General features: G+C 42.7%; 1 protein-coding gene across 1 annotated transcript; it reads left to right on the top strand.

The window, feature by feature from the left end:
- The first annotated feature begins 4,664 nt into the window (after positions 1-4,664).
- On the top strand, positions 4,665-20,363 carry LOC115139008 (interleukin-17A-like). Its single transcript, XM_029676180.1, has 4 exons — positions 4,665-4,729; positions 14,388-14,494; positions 19,502-19,677; positions 19,914-20,363. The coding sequence occupies exons 2-4, from the start codon at positions 14,444-14,446 to the stop codon at positions 20,143-20,145; spliced, it is 459 nt and encodes a 152-aa protein (XP_029532040.1). The 5' UTR covers positions 4,665-4,729; positions 14,388-14,443; the 3' UTR covers positions 20,146-20,363.
- Positions 20,364-20,761: the final 398 nt, after the last annotated feature.

Here is a 20,761-nt window from a genome sequence, read left to right as displayed (position 1 = left end):
ACACACACACACACACACACACACACACACACACACACACACACACACACACACACACACACACACACACACACACACACACACACTGCTACGCTCTGTTTATTATCTATGGACAGTCACTTTACCCTTACCTACATGTATATTACCAGTCAAAAGATTGGATTCTCATTCAAGGTTGTTTAAAAAAAACGATTTTCCACATTGTAGAATAATAGTGAAGACATCAAAACTATGAAATTACACAGATGGAATCATGTAGTTACCAAAAAAGTGTTAAAATAAAAATATATTTGAGATTCTTCAAAGTAGCCACCCTTTGCTTTGATGACAGCTTTGCACCCTCTTGACATTCTCTCAACCAGCTTCACCTGGAATGCTTTTCCAACAGTCTAGAAGGAGTTGAGAAACAAATGATAGTGGGACTAATTGTAAACCAGATGGAATGGCGTATCACTGCAGAATCCTGTGGTAGCCATGCTGGTTAAGTGGGCCTTGAATTCTAAATAAATCACTAACAGTGTTACAAGCAAAGCACCCCCACACCATCACACCTCCTCCTCCATGTTTCACGGTGGGAACCACACATGCGGAGATCATCCGTTCACCTACTCCTCGTCTCACAAAGACACGGCGGTTGGAACCAAAAATCTCAAATTTGGACTCATCAAATCAAATTTAATTTGTCACATACACATGGTTAGCAGATGTTAATGCGAGTGAAGCGAAATGCTTGTGCTTCTAGTTCCGACAGTGTCACACCCTCATCTGTTTCACCTGTCCTTGTTATTGTCTCCACCCCATGCAGGTGTTGCTTGTTATCCCCAGTGTATTTATCTCTGTGTTTCCTGTCTCTCCGTGCCAGTTCGTCTTGTATGTCCAAGCCTACCAGCGTTTTCCCCCATGTTTTCCTGCTTTGCATTTCTCATTAAACTAGTCCTCCCGGTTTTGACCCTTGCCTGTTTGCTGTACTGTACCCGCCTGCCTAACCATTCTGCCCGCCCTGACCTCGAGCCTGCCTGCCACTCTGTACCCGCCTGCCTAACCATTCTGCCCGCCCTGACCTCGAGCCTGCCTGCCACTCTGTACCCGCCTGCCTAACCATTCTGCCCGCCCTGACCTCGAGCCTGCCTGCCACTCTGTACCCGCCTGCCTAACCATTCTGCCCGCCCTGACCTCGAGCCTGCCTGCCACTCTGTACCCGCCTGCCTAACCATTCTGCCCGCCCTGACCTCGAGCCTGCCTGCCACTCTGTACCCGCCTGCCTAACCATTCTGCCCGCCCTGACCTCGAGCCTGCCTGCCACTCTGTACCCGCCTGCCTAACCATTCTGCCCGCCCTGACCTCGAGCCTGCCTGCCACTCTGTACCTCCTGGACTCTGAACTGGTTTTGACCTTTTGCCTGTCCACGACCATTCTCTTGTCTATTCCTTTTGGATTTATTGAACTCCAACCATCTGCCTCCTGTGTCTGCATTTGGGTCTCACCTAGTGTCATGATAGACAGTGCAGTAATATCTAACAACTACCTAATACACGCAAATCTAAAAGGGGTCAATGAGAATATGTATGTATATGGATGAGCGATGGCCACGCAGCATAGTCAAGGTGCAATAGATGGTATAAAATACAGTATGTACAATTGAAGTCGGAAGTTTACTTACACTTAGGTTGGAGTCATTCAAAGTTGTTTTTTAACCAATCCACAAATTTCTTGTTTACAAACTATAGTTTTGGCAAGTTGGTTAGGACATCTACTTTGTGCATGACAAGTCATTTTTCCAACAATTGTTTACATACAGATTTTTTCACTTAATCACAATTCCAGTGAGTCAGAAGTTTACATACACTAAGTTGACTATGCCTTTAAACAGAAAAATATGTCATGGCTTCTGATAGGCTAATTGACATCATTTTAGTTAATTGGAGGTGTACCTGTGGATGTATTCAGAGCCTACCTTAATTCTCAGTGCCTCTTTGAATGACATCATGGGAAAACATAGAAGAAATCAGCCCAGACCTCAGAAAAAAAATTGTAGACCTCCACAAGTCTGGTTCATCCTTGGGAGCAATTTACAAACGCCTGAAGGTACCACGTTCATCTGCACAAACAATAGTACGCAAGTATAAACACCATGGGACCAAGCAGCCATCATACCGCTCAGGAAGGAGACGTCTTCGGTCTCCGAGAGATGAAAGTACTTTGGTGCGAAAAATGCTAATCAATCCCAGAACAACAGCAAAGGACCTTGTGAAGATGCTGGAGGAAACAGGTACAAAAGTATTTATATCCACAGTAAAACGAGTCCTATATCGATATAACCTGAAAGGCCACTCAGCAAGGAAGAAACCCCTGTTCCAAAACCGCCATAAAAGCCAGACTACGGTTGCAACTGCACATGTTGAAAAATATTATACTTTTTGGAGAAATGTCCTCTGGTCTGTTTGGCCATAATGACAAAAATAGAACTGTTTGGCCATAATGACCATCGTTATGTTTGGAGGAAAAAGGGGGCAGCTTGCAAGCCGAAGAACACCATCACAACCGTGAGGCACGGGGGTGGCAGAATCATGTTGTGGGGGTGCTTTGCTGCAGGAGGGACTGGTGCACTTCACAAAATAGATGGCATCAAGAGGTACGAAAATTATGTGGATATATTGAAGCAACATCCCAAGACATCAGTCAGGAAGTTAAAGCTTGGTCGCAAATGGGTCTTCCAAATGGACAGTGACCCCAAGCATACTTTCAAAGTCGCGGCAAAATGGCTTAAGGACAACATCAAGATAATGGAGTGGCCATCACAAAGCCCTGACCTCAATCCTATAGAAAATCTGTTGGCAGAACTCAAAAAGCATGTGCGAGCAAAGAGGCCTACAAACCTGACTCAGTTCCACCAGCTCTGTCAGGAGGAATGGGCCAAAATTCACCCAACTTATTGTGGAAAGCTTTTGGAAGGCTACCCGAAAGCTTTGACCCAAGTTAACAATTTAAAGGCAATGCTACCAAATACTAATTGAGTGCATGTAAACTTATGACCCACTGGGAATGTGATGAAAGAAATAAAAGTTCAAATAAATTATTCTCTCCACTATTATTCTGACATTTCACATTCTTAAAATAATGTGGTGATCCTAACTGACCTAAGACAGGGAATTTTTACTAGGATTAAACGTCAGGAATTGTGAAAAACTGTATGTAAACTTCAGACTTCAACTGTACATATGATATGAGTAATGTAAGATAGGTAAACATTATTAAAATGACATTATTTAGAGTGCATTGTATAAAGTGACAAGTGACCCATTTATTCAATTGGCCAGTGATTTGGTCTCAATGTAAGCAGCAGCCTCAAATGAGTTTTGAATTGCTGTTTAACAGTCTGATGGCCTTGAAGCTGTTTTTCAGTCTCCTGGTCCCTTGAAGAAACTTTCTAAATTCTTGAAATCTTCCGGATTGACTGACCATCCTGTCTTAAAGTAATGATGGACTGTCGTTTCTCTTTGCTTATTTGAGCTGTTCTTGCCATAATATGGACTTAGTCTTCTACCAAATAGGGCTATCTTATGTAGCCATATTTGGTATAAGAACGAATTACGAAGAAAATAAATTCAACAAATTAACTTTTAAGAAGGTACACCTGTTAATTGAAATGCATTCCAGGTGACTACCTCATGAAGCTGGTTAAGAGAATGTCAAGAGTGTGCAAAGCTGGCAAGGCAAATGGTTGCTACTTTGAAGAATCTCAAATATATTTTGATTTGTTTAACACAGTTTTGCTTAAAATATTCCATGTGTTTTTTGTTATAGTTGTGATGTCTTCCCTATTATTCTACAATGTAGAATTAAATTAAAACCCTTGAATGAGCAGGTGTGTCCAAACTTTTGATTGAGGTATTGTAACATGTACAGTAAGAATTACCCTCGACTAGCCCGTACCCCTGCACATTGACTCGGTACAGTTACCCCTTGTATTAAGCCTCGTTATTTTATTGTGTTACTATTTTTCCTTTATTTATTCAGCAAATTTCCATATTTACTTTTTAAAAATGCTACATTGCTACCTTGCTAGGGCTTGTAAGTAAACATTTCACGGTAACTGTTGTATTTGACACATGACAAATAAAAATGTAGTGGATTTTATTAGTCACATACACGTGATTAGCAGATGTTATTGCGGGTGTAGCGACATGCTTCTAGGTCCGACAGTGCAGTAGTATCTAACAAGTAATATCTAACAAATTACACAACATATACCCAATACACACAATACACACAAAGTAGGAATGAATTAAGACTATATACATATGAACGAGTACTATCACAGCGGAACAGACAGATACAGTAGAATAGTCTAGAAAACAGTATATACATATGAGATGAGCAATGCCAGATATGTAACATTATTAAGTGAATGAGATATAGTGGAATAGTACACACATGAGATGAATAATCCCAGATATGTAAACATTACTGTAGAATAGTATAGAGTACAGTTCAGTATATACATATATGATTAATGCAAGATATGGAAACATTATTAAGTGACTAAGATACAGTAGAATAGTATAGAGTACAGTTCAGTATATACATATATGACTAATGAATCCTCGCTCTTGATACTCCCACGCGTCAACACGCGTCAACACTCAGAACATAATAAAAGCAGCCCCTGACCTGGATTGTCATGCCGATCACTATGTAACCGAAAGCAGAGATTCAGAAGGACCGCACAGTGAGTTTCCATCCTTCCATTTCACATTGCTTTTGGTTTTGCACTCCCGGATTGTGTTCAACATGATATCAAGACAATGTAGTTATATTTTGCTATCAATTGGCATTCACAAAACGGCAAGGGTAGATTCCCAAATATTCATGCTAGATAATATCTAGATGCGTTTTGGATGATTAATTTCACTGTACAGAGCTGAACCCTAACACAGTGTGTCCCAAATAGTGGGCCCGGACATAACTAGTTCCCCTTTGGTCACAACAAAGGACTGAGTTCAGGCCAGACACATTGGTTTGAATCAGTTACAAGAAAAAATTTGGTTTGATATTCAGTTTGCGATACATCAAGTAATGGAAAGCGAGAGATCTTGGAGTGACAGTTCAGGTACACCAGAAAGGCTTGCCTGTGTTTTATGTGGCTCAGACCTTCTAGGACTTTCTACTTGTTATGTCAACACAGTGCGACAATCTATGACACCACCGTCAGAGGAAATATGGACGTCAGGCCCAGGGTTAAGCTACATGGGGGTTTCTAAACATCCAGGAATCTCTGAAGTTGCTTCTTCTTCCTCCACTAAACCTACCAGTGTGGGCTAAGTAATATCTAGGAACCACAGGGGAACATGTCACCTGACCCCAAAAACAATTGTAAAACATATTTTTGAACTATTGCATTTTATATCAATTATATGGATTTAAAACCTGTTTATCTGTGGCTTACACTGGTCAATCAATAGCTGAGAACAAGTCACACATATCTCTTTCCTTTCCTGACTTCTCTAAGTGGATAGCAGCCATCTTACAGGCTCCTGACCAATTCCGCTATTGTGTGTTTTCTTTAAGCTGATGTTAACGTTTTTTGTACACAATGTCTCTGCCATCATTTCCTATAACAGAAAACAGCTTCTGGACTTCAGACAGCAATCACTAACCTCAATTTGGATGAGAATTTCTACTTCAACAATTTGGCAGCTCTGGATGTTCTGCTTACTACAGACCAGGCCCTAATGCCCGGGACATGAAAGAGGAAGTATCGGCAAAAAAATAGAGGCAGGTGAAATGGCATCCTGCCGAGACTATGTCATCAAACAAATAGACGCCGTTGACCTTCGTGCTGTTGGCAAATGTGCAGTTACTGGAAAACAAACTGAATGAGCGTTCTTCAAGAATATCATATCAAAGGGACCTGAAAAACTGTAATATCCTATGTTTCTCAGAGACGTGGTTATAAGGGCACAAGGCGAGACCCAGATGCAGACACGGGAGGCAGATGGTTTGAGTCTTTGATATTTATTACATCCAAAAGGTGTAGGCAAGAGAATGGTCGTGGACAGGCAAAAGTTCAGAGTCCAGGAGGTACAGCGTGGCAGGCAGGCAGGCTCGAGGTCAGGGCAGGCAGAATGGTTAGGCAGGCGGGTACAGAGTCCAGCAGGTACAGAGTGGCAGGCAGGCTCGAGGTCAGGGCAGGCAGAATGGTTAGGCAGGCGGGTACAGAGTCCAGGAGGTACAGAGTGGCAGGCAGGCTCGAGGTCAGGGCAGGCAGAATGGTCAGGCAGGCGGGTACAGAGTCCAGAAAACAGGCAAGGGTCAAAACCGGGAAAATAGAATAGAAAAAGGCACTGGAAAAACACACTGGTTGACTTTAAACATACACTAGGAACTGGCACAGAGAGACAGGAATCACAGGGATATATACACCAGGGATAACAAGCGACACCTGGAGGGGGTGGAGACAATAACAAGGACAGGTGAAACGGATCAGGGTGTGACAGTGGTTGTACGAGGTTTTCAGTTTCTTGGCAATTTCTCGCATGGAATAGCCTTCATTTCTCAGAACAAGAATAGACTGACGAGTTTCAGAAGAAAGTTCTTTGTTTCTGGCCATTTTGAGCCTGTAATCGAACCTACAAATGCTGATGGTCCAGATACTGAACAGGCCCTGGCTCGGGTGGTTGATGCCCTTGATGATATTTTTGGACTTCCTGTGACATCGGGTGCTGTAGATTTCCTGGAGGGCAGGCACCTTGCCCCTGGTGATACGTTGGGCACTGCAGTTGCCATACCAGGTGGTGATACAGCCCTATAAGATGCTCTCAATTGTACATCTGTAAAGGTTTGTGAGGGTCTTAGGGGCCAAGCCAAATGTTTTCAGCCTCCTGAGGTTGAAGAGGTGCTGTTGCGCCTTCTTCACCATACTGTCTGTGTGGGTGGACCATTTCAGATTGTCAGTGATGTGTACGCCGAGGAACTTGAAGCTTTTCACCTTCTCCACTGTGGTCCCGTCTATGTGAATAGAGTCGTGCTCTATCTGTTGTCTCCTGAAGTCCACGATCAGCTCCTTCGTTTTGTTGACATTGAGGGAGATGTTGTTTTCCTGGCACCACTCCACCAGGGCCCTGACTTCCTGCCTGTAGGCTGTCTTGTCATTGTTGATAATCAGGCCTACTACTGTTGTGTCATCTGCAACCTTGATTATTGAGTTGGAGGTGTGCATGGCCACGCAGTCAAGGGTGAACAGGGATTACAGGAGGGGGCTGAGCACACACCGTTGTTGGGCCCCTGTGTTGAGGATCAGCATAGTGGAGGTGTTGTTTCCTACCTTCACCACCTGAGGGCGGCCCATCAGGAAGTCCAGTACCCAGTTGCACAGGGCGGGGTTCAGACCCAGGGCCCCAAGCTTAAGGATGAGCTTGTAGGGTACAGTACTATTGTGTTGAAGGCTGAGCTATAGTCAATGAACAGCATCCTTACAAAGGTATTCCTCTTGCCCAGATGGGATAGGGCAGTGAGCATCATCACTGAGCTAAAAACTAGAGCTGCCACTTTCAAAGAGCGGGAAGCTAATCCGGATTCTTATAAGAAAGGTCGCTATAACCTGCGATGAACCATCAAACAGGCAAAGCGTCAATACAGTACTAAGATCCAATCCTACCACCTCGGCTCTGACGATCAACGGGTGTGTCAGGGCTTGCAAACTATCGTGGATTACAAAAGGGAAACCCAGCCGCGAGCTGTGCAGTGACATTAGCCTACTGTACCAGACAAGCTAAATGCCTTCTATGCTTGCTTCGAGGCAAGCAACACTGAACCATGCATGAGAGAATCAGCTGTTCCGGACTACTGTGTGATTTCGCTCTATATGAGTAAGACCTTTAAACAGGTTAACATTCGCAAGGCCGGGGGCCAGACGGAATACCAGGACGCATACTCAGATCATTCACTGACCAACTGGCAAGTGTCTTCACAGACATTTTCAACCTATCCCTGACCCTGTTTGTAATACCTACATGTTTCAAGCAGACCACCATAGTCCCTGTGCCCAAGAAGCCAAGGAAACTTGACTAAATGACTAACGCCCCGTAGCACTCACATCAAATAGCCATTGAAATTCTTTGAAAGGCTGGTCATGGCTCACATCAACACCATCATCCCAGACACCCTAGATCCACTCTAATTCGCATACCACCCCTACAGATCCACAGATGAGGCAATCTCTACTGCACTCCGCACTCCAAATAAAATGTTTATTTTATTTGTTGTGTTTTGTTGTCTCATGGGTAGCAGATAAATAAGCCGCATTTTATTTATTGACATGCACACATCCTCTCTCCAGACAAAATAGGGTCACAGAAGTGCTGATACGCTTCCAAGCCGTACAGGCCCTGAGCAACACGCAAGACTCTAACCAGTCACTGCAGCAGACTCAGAATGACAACTCGACACCTTCTGACAGAGACCTCAACAGGGGACGCAAGGAACCAAATCACAAAGGGTGACAAGGTGGCATCACAGGAAGCGGCAGGACTAGCAGGAAAGACACAGGAAGTTGGTGAAGTCCCTAAAGGAAAGTACTGTATTGTACAGTACCTGTAAGAGCTCTCTCTCCATCTCTCGCTCTCATTCTCTTATGTGGGTGGTGATAGATGCAGCCTGTTCTAAAATAGGACAGTGGTTGGATGCAGTCAGCCTCTCACTCATCTGTGTGATGTTGTGCAGTGGTTGAGTGGTAGAGAGCACATGGGGAAACCATATCATTGGAGGCATCTATCTAGAACAGAGTTTCGTCTAGATGGAGAGATAGATAGCAAAGCTGTTGTGTAGTTCATAGCCTAGCGTGTACAGGAATGACTAGACAACAACCGGGTAGGAGGAGGTAGGAGTATCAGACAACCGTTGCTTATCTGATATAATCTTTTCAACCTATGTTGTTGATCATTAAGATAAGAAGATTGATGCATGCAACTGGCTACAGGAATGACCATCCATTGTACTATAACCGCTGTGTGTGCAGGCTTACGTTCCAGCCCAGCAATAGTACCCCAAAAGCATTTTAAGGCTAAGTTCATAGTTAGAAACTTCATAAGAGCATCATTTAATCTCCCAAAACCATTGCTTTTAATGTTTCACTTGAAAACCCTTTAAATTTACTGCCTGCCTCAGACCACTCATAGAACAGTGCATCGTTAGATGCTTTTTTGCCCTCCCGCGTCACTTTATACATAGAAGATCTCCGCTAATCATGGAATCACATGGTTTATCCAGCACTCTGTGACAGCTGATAACTTCAGAACAAAATGTACTATAAATAAAACAAGCATGAATGAAGTAAAAACCGAGATGACTGTGTTAAAATATAAATACAGTAGGATATAGGCCTATTTCAGTCCTATCGAAATACATTTCATGTTCAATAAAATTGAGTTCTATTTTCCTACTTGTAGGCTACTGTCTGTAATTTGTCTCAATATATTTAATGATGTGTAATGTGTAGCCTAATGGTGACTTAGTGCATTTTATGAGGTAAGCATTAGAATAAGCGCCCTCAATATTTGCAGCTGTAGGTGGTAATAGGAACTGATCCGTAATCAGTATTGTGAAATAATGCTAATGCTAAGGTAACATTTAAATTGAGATCAGCCCTGACTTTCTTTCGATCCTATCAGTTTCGAGACATGCTCCAACGCTGCACTTAGCAACTGTCATCTCTGTGTGGTGCTTTGGGAAACGCATGTTACATCTTCGGCCATTGTAGGAAAGATGCATCTTTAAAACACTCCTAAACCTAAATTCCATCGCTATCGTGAAACTGGGCCCTGGGCTGTAACTAAAGCATACACAAACTGTAGGTCCCCAGGACCAGCAATTAAGAACATTGCACTAGGAGAAGCAAACAGAGCCACACAAGAGATAATATAATCTAGTCATACCTTCTAAGAATCACTGCTCCTCTAATTTACGTGATGCATACAAAGGCCTCCCTCCCCCACACTCCCTTCGGCAAACCCGACCACGACGCCATCTTGATCCTACCGTCTTATAGGCAGAAACTGAAACAGGATGTACCAGTGACAAGAACCATTAAACGCTGGTCTGAGCAACAGGAATCCACGCATCAAGATTTTTTTGATCATGCGGACTGGGATATGTTTCGATCAGTCTCAGAGAACAACATCGATCTATACGCTGACTCGGTGAGTGAGTTTATAAGGAAGTGCATTGGAGGTGTTGTACCCACTGACTATTAAAACCTACCTTAACCAGAAATCGTGGATGGATGGCGGCATTCACGCAAAATTGAAAGCGCGAACCACTGCATTGAACCATGGAAAGAGGTCTGGGAATGTGGTTGAATATAAACAGTGTAGTTTTTATTCCCTTCGCTAGATTATAAACCAAGCAAAATGCCGGTACAGGGACAAAGTGGAGTTGCAATTCAACGGCTCAGACATGAGACAAAAATAAAACCAGCCACGTCACAGACACCGATGTCACGCTTCCAGACAAACTAAACACCTTCTGATAATACTGCTTTGAGGATAATACAGCGGCCTACAGGGAGATGGTGAGGGCACTCGGTGTGTGGTGTCCGGAAAACAGCCTCTCACTCAATGTCAACAAAACAAAACAAAGGGGATGATCGTGGATTTCAGGAAACAGCAGAGGGAGCACCCCCCTATCTACATTGGAGAGACAGCAGTGGAGAAGGTGGAACATTTTAAGTTCCTTGGCGTACACATCACAGACAAACTGAAATGGTCCACCCAACAGAGCCTCTTCAACCTCAGGAGGCTGAAGAAATTTGGCTTGTCACCCAAAACCCTGACAAACTTTTACAGATGCACAATTGAGAACATCCTGTCGGGCTATATCACAACCTTGTATGGCAACTGCACCGCCGTCAACCGCAAGGTTCTCCAGAGGGTGGTGCGGTCTGCACAACGCATCACTGGGGGCAAACTACCTGCCCTCCATGACACCTACAGCACCAGATGTCGCAGGAATGCCAAAAAGATCATCAAGGACAACAACCACCCGAGCCACTGCCTGTTCACACCGCTACCATCCAGAATTTGAGGTCAGTACAGGTGCATCAAAGTTGGGACCGAGAGACTTAAAAGCAGCTTCTATCTCAAGGCCATCAGACTGCTAAACAGAAATCACTAACTCGGAGAGGCTGCTGCCTACATTGAGACCCAATCACTGGGCACTTTAAACAATGACACTTTAAATAATGCCACTTTTAATAATGTTTACATGTCTTACATTACTCATATCACATGTACTGTATATACTGTTTTTTTACCATCTATTGCACCTTGCCTATGCCGCTCGGCCATCGCTCATTCTTATAATTAAATGTACATATTCTCATTCACCCCTTTAGATTTGAGTGTATTAGGTAGTTGTTGGGGAACTGTTAGGTTACTTTTTAAATATTACTGCTAACTATGTGCATGTGACCAATAAAATTGTATTTTATTTGATTTACAGGATGCACAATATCCGTGAGGGAAATTAGTAATCCAGTTTTAAAAGGCAACTCAACCACTTTTCAACCTCATTTTTATTTTCTACACCACGTTTTCAAACACTATGAGATCTGCGGTGATGTGGGGAGCAAGAAAATACCCTCCCTCTGGCTAGAAACTCATTACAAGTTTTGAAAATCACAGTTTTTCTTACTTTTAATCCTACCCTGTGATGTTACAGAGTGGCGATTTTAGCATATAAATCTTGGTGGGGCAAGCGGTTAAGAGGCTATCCGTAATTTCGATTAAGACATTAATGAGCGAGCTAGGACGGACATAGTCAATATAACTATTTGTTTAGCAATTTTGAAATGTACTGCGACAGAATTGAGAACATGGGCCGTTCTTACAATGTTCTCCCTGTACACCAAGTCAGAACCGTAGGATAAATAGAAGGGGAATAAGCAGACAATGAAAGCTCTTACAATATTCAATGATTACATTTCTCCAAAACAGGTTATAGGCTACATGTGCACCACCAAGTCAGAACAGTAGGCAAAATTAAGAGGGGTAAATAGACCAAATTATTAGAGGCACATGGGCTACTAACATCTTACTACACAACATACACTTAGTATTACTTTCTTAGCTACTGTATACATACCTTCCTGGCATATTACATCATTTATGCAGTAGCTTACAATACATTTTTGGACTCACCTTCCGGTGCTGTTCTCACTTGAACAGGAAGGTGGCGCGGCGGTCCTTCATGGGAAAGTTTTGTCATCAAAGTCAGGCTTTATCTGTATTTATGTGCTTTCAGAACAACTGGAAAACTTGAACTTGGAAAACAATAAACATCGAACCTTGACGAGGTCATTGGTTGTAGCTCTAGAAAAAGGGCGGAATTTCAAGTCCGAGTTGGATGACCGTTCAAAATGTATTTTCCCAGTCGGAGCTTGTTTATTTTCCAACTTCCCAGTTGTCTTGAACTCACTGAAGTCAAGTTTTCGCAGTTCCGAGTTAAGTTGTTTTGAGTGTGGCACAAATCATGCCTCATTGACAGTATGGCCAATGTCAATGTAGTTGTTTATAATTTAAATTTGGAAAAGAGCCCATTAATCCCAGATTTGGGACCACACAGCCACTATCACCGATTCCTTCCAAACCACTCATTGTTGAACTTGCGATTTCCACCTTGCTGTGTAATGTTTATGTCCAATGGATGATGAGCACCAACACATTTGATCTATAATTTCTCTTCATTATTTCTCTTCATATGACAAGGATTAAAAAGGATTTGCCAGTAGATTGTCGACTTGATTCATGATGATGACTGCTAGGTAAGATTTTAAAAGTATGATGTTGACATATCAGTCCAATCAAAGCTACTGTCGATACAACGGGATTTGATGTAATTTTAACTGTGGCCAATGACCTTGAGCCTTCTTGGATGGGCACTTCTAATGTAACTCTATGGCAGCACCCAAGGGCTATAATTTTCGATGTCTACGCTTACACGGAACCCAAACCGACTGTGTGCTTGCACCATCGTGCACCATCGTGCATACATTTAATTTGTCCCCCAACACCAAACGCGATCACGACATGCAGGTTAAAATATCAAAACAAACTCTGAACCAATTACATTAATTTGGGAACAGGTCGCAAAGCATGAAACATTTATGGCAATTTAGCTAGTTAGCTTGCACTTGCTAGCTAATTTGTCCTATTTAGCTAGCTTGCTGTTGCTAGCTAATTTGTTCTGGGATATAAACATTGAGTTAATATTTTACCTGAAATACACAAGGTCCTCTACTCAGACAATTAATCCACACATAAAACAGTCAACCAAATCGTTTCTAGTCATCTTTTCTCCTTCCAGGCTTTTTCATCTTTGGACTTATATGGTGATTGGCATCTAAACGTTCATAGTATTACTACACTTACCTGCAACACAGTTCGTCTTTCAATCACCCACGTGGGTATAACCAATGAGGAGATGGCACGTGGGTATCTGCTTCTTTAAATCAATGAGATGGGAGAGGCAGGACTTACAGCGCGATCTGCGTCAGAAATAGAAAGGAGTTCTATTTTAGCCCTTGGCAAACGCAGACGCTCGTTGACGTGCGCGAGCAGTCTGGGTGCAATAATTGAATAACATAGATTTCTAAATGTACTTTGCAACGCTCGCGCATGTGCCTATTAGTCTTGGCAGTGATGTGGTGTCACCATGAGTGAGAGAACACGTAGCTAATCACGGCGCAACGCTCCATATTTTCTACTGTCTTGCCCCCCCACTACAGAATGCACTGAGCTAGGCTGAAACACCTGTATTTTGGAGATGCCTTACTCAAGAAAACAAAAAAAGAGACCATGCTTGTATGCGGCTTTATTAACTCAATTAAATATATATATGGCAAAAAAATATATATATATATATACAGTGGGGAGAACAAGTATTCGATACACTGCCGATTTTGCAGATTTTCCTACTTACAAAGCATGTAGAGGTTTGTAATTTTTATCATAGGTACACTTCAACTGTGACGGAATCTAAAACAAAAATCCAGAAAATCACATTGTATGATTTTTAAGTAATTAATTTGCATTTTATTGCATGACATAAGTATTTGATCACCTACCAACCAGTAAGAATTCTGGCTCTCACAGACCTGTTAGTCTCACAGTTGAAGTGTACCTATGATACAAATTACAGACCTCTACATGCTTTGTAAGTAGGAAAACCTGCTAAATCAGCAGTGTATCAAATATGTCAAAGACGTTGGTAGTAGATTAGGTGATTAGGCCAACTATCTTATATCTGCAGAATCTCCTGTTGTTTACAATGGTCTGCCACCGATATGCAGGTCAAAGATAATATCACATTTTTATCACTTTTCTAATCAATAGTACTTGCAGTTCTTCCACTCAAGACAATAATATAAATTCACCACGCAGACAGAAGGATGTGGAAGACATCAGAGATGGAGCTCAAAAACAATGTGTCGAAATACCTGGTGAGTAAAACAGACAGCATGTGTGAGAAAGCAACTAATAAGGTTTTTTGTTATACTGAAAATCATATGTAACAATTGATTAATTTGCCATACTTCTGTTGCCATATACAGTGGGGAGAACAAGTATTTGATACACTTCTGATTTTGCAGGTTTTCCTCCTTACAAAGCATGTAGAGGTCTGGAATTTGTATCATAGGTACACTTCAACTGTGGGAGACGGAATCTAAAACCAAAATCCAGAAAATCACATTGTATGATTTTCAAGTAATTAATTAGCATTTTATTGCATGACATAAGTATTTGATACATCAGAAAAGCAGAACTTAATATTTGGTACAGAAACCTTTGTTTGCAATTACAGAGATCATACATTTCCTGTAGTTCTTGACCAGGTTTGCACACACTGCAGCAGGGATTTTGGCCCACTCCTCCATACAGACCTTCTCCAGATCCTTCAGGTTTCGGGGCTGTCGCTGGGCAATACGGACTTTCAGCTCCCTCCAAAGATGTTCTATTGGTTTCAGGTCTGGAGACTGGCTAGGCCACTCCAGGACCTTGGGATGCCTCTTACGGATCCACTCCTTAGTTGCCCTGGCTGTGTGTTTCGGGTCGTTGTCATGCTGGAAGACCCAGCCATGACCCATCTTCAATGCTCTTACTGAGGGAAGGAGGTTGTTGGCCAAGATCTCGCGATACATGGCCCCATCCATCCTCCCCTCAAAACGGTGCAGTCGTCCTGTCCCTTTTGCAGAAAAGCATCCCCAAAGAATGATGTTTCCACCTCCATGCTTCACGGTTGGGATGGTGTTCTTGGGGTTGTACTCATCCTTCTTCTTCCTCCAAACACGGCGAGTGGAGTTTAGACCAAAAAGCTCTATTTTTGTCTCATCAGACCACATGACCTTCTCCCATTCCTCCTCTGGATCATCCAGATGGTCATTGGCAACTTCAGACGGGCCTGGACATGTGCTGGCTTGAGCAGGGGGACCTTGTGTGCGCTGCAGGATTTTAATCCATGACGGCGTAGTGCAGGGGTCCCCAAACTTTTCCCTGTGAGGGCCACATAACTTTTCCCTTCTCTGATGGGGGGCCGGTGTCAGTTTGTAACAGAAAAAGTGTGACGATCGTAGGTGAGCTTAAAAAATGTATTGTTTTCCAGAAAGCCACACATAACCAAATAACCATTTCCAGGTTCTTTACAGAAAAAAAGTCAGGAAACAAATAATAACACTATTAATGAAATAAATAATAACTAAATAACCCTCTCTGAGTTCTTCACAGAAAAAACAGGAAATAAATAATAACTAAATAACTCTCTCTGGGTTCTTCATAGAAAAAAAAGCCATGGAACATTTACTTTCTGTCGTGCCATGCACAATCTTAACAGATAAAAGTTCAGCTCAGTTGTCAGAGCAGAATCTCTCTGACACATATGAGCAGTCTCTTAAAGTTCTTGTGTTCCTTCCTTATAATCCTTTTGTAGGTTCCAGTAGGCTTGTAGACACCGCTGTTTGCAGCTCTCTCTCATCAACTTCCCTGTGAAAACCACAAAAGAAGCAGGTTGAGAAACTGAACTAAGTGATACAGCACCTACACAGCACAATACATTTCACTACCAGTATGGTTGTAAAGATGGATTTTATCCCAGTAGATTTTATTATGATTATATTTGTTTATGCTCAGAATGACTCATTCAAGTCAGAAAAGTGAGCTTACCTATGTATGTTCATCAGTGTGAACTGTGGGCCTGCATCTGGCTGGTGAGAAGTTGAATATCAGGTTTATTCTAGTTACAGCCAGTCTCAAGCACTGATGCAAATGTTCATCTGTCAATCTTGATCTCATCGGGGTTTTCAGCAGTTTCATGCCAGAAACCTTTTCTCGCAGATATACGTGCTGCCAAAAACTGTGGACATTTTCATTGCGTGTTTTTTGATGTTTGGATATGTGTCGTTTGGGAGGGCGGCATAGAAGTCAATGAGACTGTTGGGCTTGAATGCGTCTTTCAGAACATCACAGTTCTGTAACTCAGCCAACTCAAACTGATATGAAGGCTGGGCTTCATCAATGTCGGCAACAAAGGGGTTCTGAAAAAGACGGATTTCTTTTGCATGAACATGTAGTTCACTGAATCGCACACCGAACTCCGCCTTCAGCATTTCCAGTGCTTCCACGCACTTTTCAGCTGGGTTCTCTGTCGACAGGTTTTGGGTAGCAGGAAGATGGACGAAGTTGCGCTTTTTCACTTGTTCCAAAAGCAGCGCTAATTTCACCTCAAATGCTTTTATGTGTGAATTACATGTCGCAAATGAGTTTCCCCTCGCCTTGTAGCTGCAAGTTAAGACTGTTAACTATTTCTGTCACGTCTGTTAAAAATGCGAGGTGCCATTTCCATTCTGGGTCGATCAGCTCTGGGACCGTTTTGTCTTTTAAATGAAGAAATGCGTTAATTTCGGGTAGCAGCTCGTAAAAACGCCTCAAAACTCTGCCCCGGCTCAGCCATCGGACCTCTGTGTAGTACAGCACATCTCTGTGCGTAGACTCCAGTTCAGACAGGAATTCTTGGAACTGCCTGTGTTTAAGTCCCTTTGCTCTGATGAAGTTTATGCACGACACCACAACCTTCATTACAGAATCCCACTTCAACACTTTGCAGCACAGTGCTTGCTGGTGTTAGCAATTGGATATGTAGATGGGTGAGCCGGTCAAGGATCGATTCAGACTAAGTGGTAAATTTTATGACAAGTAAACAGTTTATTCAGAGTGAAAATATGTATTACAACGTAATTACGGCTCTTCCGTTAGTTCGTGTGGAACGGCAGGCAGAGAGCGTAAACAGTCAGCACAGCCCTTATATACGTCACAGAAAGTAGGTTGACCCTAGGAAGATCGGATCTCCGGATTGGTTCAGCTGGTTGTAGTCTGTAGTCTTCCGCCATTGGCTCAGTTGTCTGTCCATCATCGTAGGATCTTCTTCGGGCAGTGTTCGGTTAAAAATAAAAAGGAGATTATGTGTGTAATGTGGGAGCTATCCTGTGGGGGACCCCACAGGCTTTACTGTGAGTTGTAGCCATGTAATTAGCAGTAAGTTAGTCACTTGCATACGAAATAGCAATTCCTTACACTGGTGAATTAGGCAGTGGACTCGTAGCGGGGCGGTGAGACCCCTTTTTTCCAACTCCCGGTTCATGCGTCCTATTAGACCGCGAGTTTCGCCCACCATGCTAGGAGCCCCGTCAGTCGTGATGCTAGCTAGCTTTGACCAGTCCAGGTCCAACTTCTCCATGGTTTGGCACACTTTGTCAAAAATATCCTCTCCCGTTGTAGTCCCTTTGAGACTTTGGAGGGCTGCCAGCTCCTCGCATATCTCAAAGTTTGCGCTAACTCCACGAATAAAAATGAGCAGTTGCGCTGTGTCTTGCACGTCCGTGCTCTCATCCAGTGCTAATGAAAAAAAGTCAAATTCTTTCGTCTTCTGCTGCAGCTGGGCATATACATTACTCCCGATTTCTTCAACACGTGACAGCATCCATACATTTCTTAACAAACTCTCCGTCAGTGAAAGGCTTACCGCTTCTTGCTATCAGTTTAGCAACCCGAAAGCTGGCCCGAACGGATGCCTGGTTCAGCTGAGCTTGGCGTACAAATGTATTCTGCTGAGATAGTAGTCCACTTTTTAGCTTTGAGAGTTTGTCTGCTCGTATTTGGCCTTGCAAGCTATCGTACTTGTCTTTGTGACGGGATTCATAGTGTCGGCGAAGATTGTATTCTTTGAATACCGCCACCGTCTCTTGACAGATGAGACAAACAGCCTTTTCTTTGCATTGAACAAAAAAAAATCGTTTGTCCACTGCAGGTTAAATACCCTGCATTCTGAATCAATTTTTCTCTTACCTAACCTTTTCGCCATTATTCCGTTCTCTCTTTGACAGGGCCGGGCCTAGGATTTTTTTTCTGGAGGCCAAATAGGAAAAAAATTCGATAGGGTCTCTGGTATTGTTCAGAGGGCCGGGCCAAATGTGCTGACGGGCCGTATCCGGCCCGCGGGCCGGAGTTTGGTGACCACTGGCGTAGTGTGTTACTAATGATTTTCTTTGAGACTGTGGTCCCAGCTCTCTTCAGGTCATTGACCAGGTCCTGCCGTGTAGTTCTGGGCTGATCCCTCACCTTCCTCATGATCATTGATGGCCCACGAGGTGAGATCTTGAATGGAGCTCCAGACCGAGGGTGATTGGCCGTCATCTTGAACTTCTTCCATTTTCTAATAATTGAGCCAACAGTTGTTGCCTTCTCACCCAGCTGCTTGCCTATTGTCCTGTAGCCCATCCCAGCCTTGTGCAGGTCTACAATTTTATCCATGATGTCCTTACACAGCTCTCTGGTCTTGGCCATTGTGGAGAGGTTGGAGTCTGTTTGATTGAGTGTGTGGACAGGTGTCTTTTATACAGGTAACGAGTTCAAACAGGTGCAGTTAATACAGGTAATGAGTGGAGAACAGGAGGGCTTCTTAAAGAAAAACTAACAGGTCTGTGAGAGCCGGAATTCTTACTGGTTGGTAGGTGATCAAATACTTATGTCATGCAATAAAATGCAAATTAATAATTTAAAAATCATACAATGTGATTTTCTGAATTTCTGTTTTAGATTCCGTCTCTCACAGTTGAAGTGTACCTATGATAAAAATTACAAACCTCTACATGCTTTGTAAGTAGGAAAACCTGCAAAATCGGCAGTGTATCAAACTTGTTCTCCCCACTGTACTTCTGATGTGCTGGTTGATTTATCTTATAATTTTTTGTTTGTTTGCCTCATGTATTCATTAGTACAGTGCAGCATCACATCTGATTTGGACAAATATATTCATTTAATTGATGAAAATGCAAGTAGAATCATTTCTGTCCCGTGGTTTTTGATTATCCTGTCTGTTTCTGCTTAAGTTTCAGCACTATTCATTTGTTACATAACTTGTAATATTTACTTGTATTTCCATCTCTTCCCATCCTCAGGTTGTGTGCTGTGTGTCTATGCTGCTGGGCCTGACAATGGCCAAAGGGGGGGCAGGGGAGAAGGAGAGGTGTGAGGACACACTGACCATTCCTTCAGACTACTACAAGACTCCTTCAGAGGAATCAGAGGGAAACGGGAACATCAACACACGCTCCCTGTCCCCCTGGACCTGGAAGTAAGTTTACAGCAACACATACACTAAAGTATTTGATACTGTACTTAAAGGGATAGTTTACAGAAATTCTGACCTCGGGAGGAGTTATGCGACTGTCTAAAAATGTTAATTTCAAGCTCTAAGGAAAGCCTGTGAAAACTATCCCTTAAAACTGTATTTAGTAAGTTCTACTGTTTAAATATTTGTTGTTGATTTATTGCCTACGTGGTGTTGCTCTCTTTCTGTTCCATCTCCAGACCCATTACAGTGAAGAACCGTATTCCTCCGACCATTTGGGAGGCCAACTGCAGCTCTATGTACTGTGTCTACCCCACCAACAGCAGCCAGGCCGTGGGCTACCAGCAGAACTCTGTACCTATCTACCAGCAGGTCATGGTGCTCCATATCTCAGCCACTAGGAAGTGCTACAACGTCGCCTTCCTGTCCGTGGCCGTGGGGTGCACCTGTGCCTGGGCAAGAACCTCTTGATGTTGTCTGCAGAACAGTATATCTATGGTCTTTCTTTGTTTGGCTATTAATTTAATTCAATCAAAATGTTATTTAATGTATTTTCATTTAAAGCTTCCAAGGAAGTCCAATATTTGTTGATCCCACAAAGCCAGAAGAATTGACTGTGAATAATTTAGTAGAATTCAAGAAAAACATATTTATAAATGTTTTCCACTTGAGCAATAAAAGCATTTTAAAACCCCACTTGTCTTACACTTTTTGAAACATATATATGTTTAGAATATACTATAATAGTATTGTATTGTGGAATCTACATGGAAAATACACTGGATTTTATTCACGTCTCCATCGCAACCAAAAATCTATGTTGCTTTGAGGGTGGAATTTCAACCACATGATTACAGCATGTCATCATTGTAACCAGTGCTGTGTGTAAGTTTACTAAGCAAACAATCTGGAATTTCGAAACACATTAATATTTCTTATAAAAACCAGAGGTAATGCAATCAGTCTTTCCTCAACTCTTTGCCAAAAGGGACTGGCATGCATAGTATTAATTTTAGCCCTCATATTACAATGAAGAGCAAGAAGTGGCGCTCTGTACTGGGACAGCTGCAGCTTTACTAGGTCCTTC

Source organism: Oncorhynchus nerka, linkage group LG12, assembly GCF_034236695.1.
Source record: "Oncorhynchus nerka isolate Pitt River linkage group LG12, Oner_Uvic_2.0, whole genome shotgun sequence".
NCBI lineage: Eukaryota > Metazoa > Chordata > Actinopteri > Salmoniformes > Salmonidae > Oncorhynchus > Oncorhynchus nerka.
Note: the sequence above shows the minus strand (reverse complement) of the source record. Positions and strands in the feature narration are given on the sequence as shown.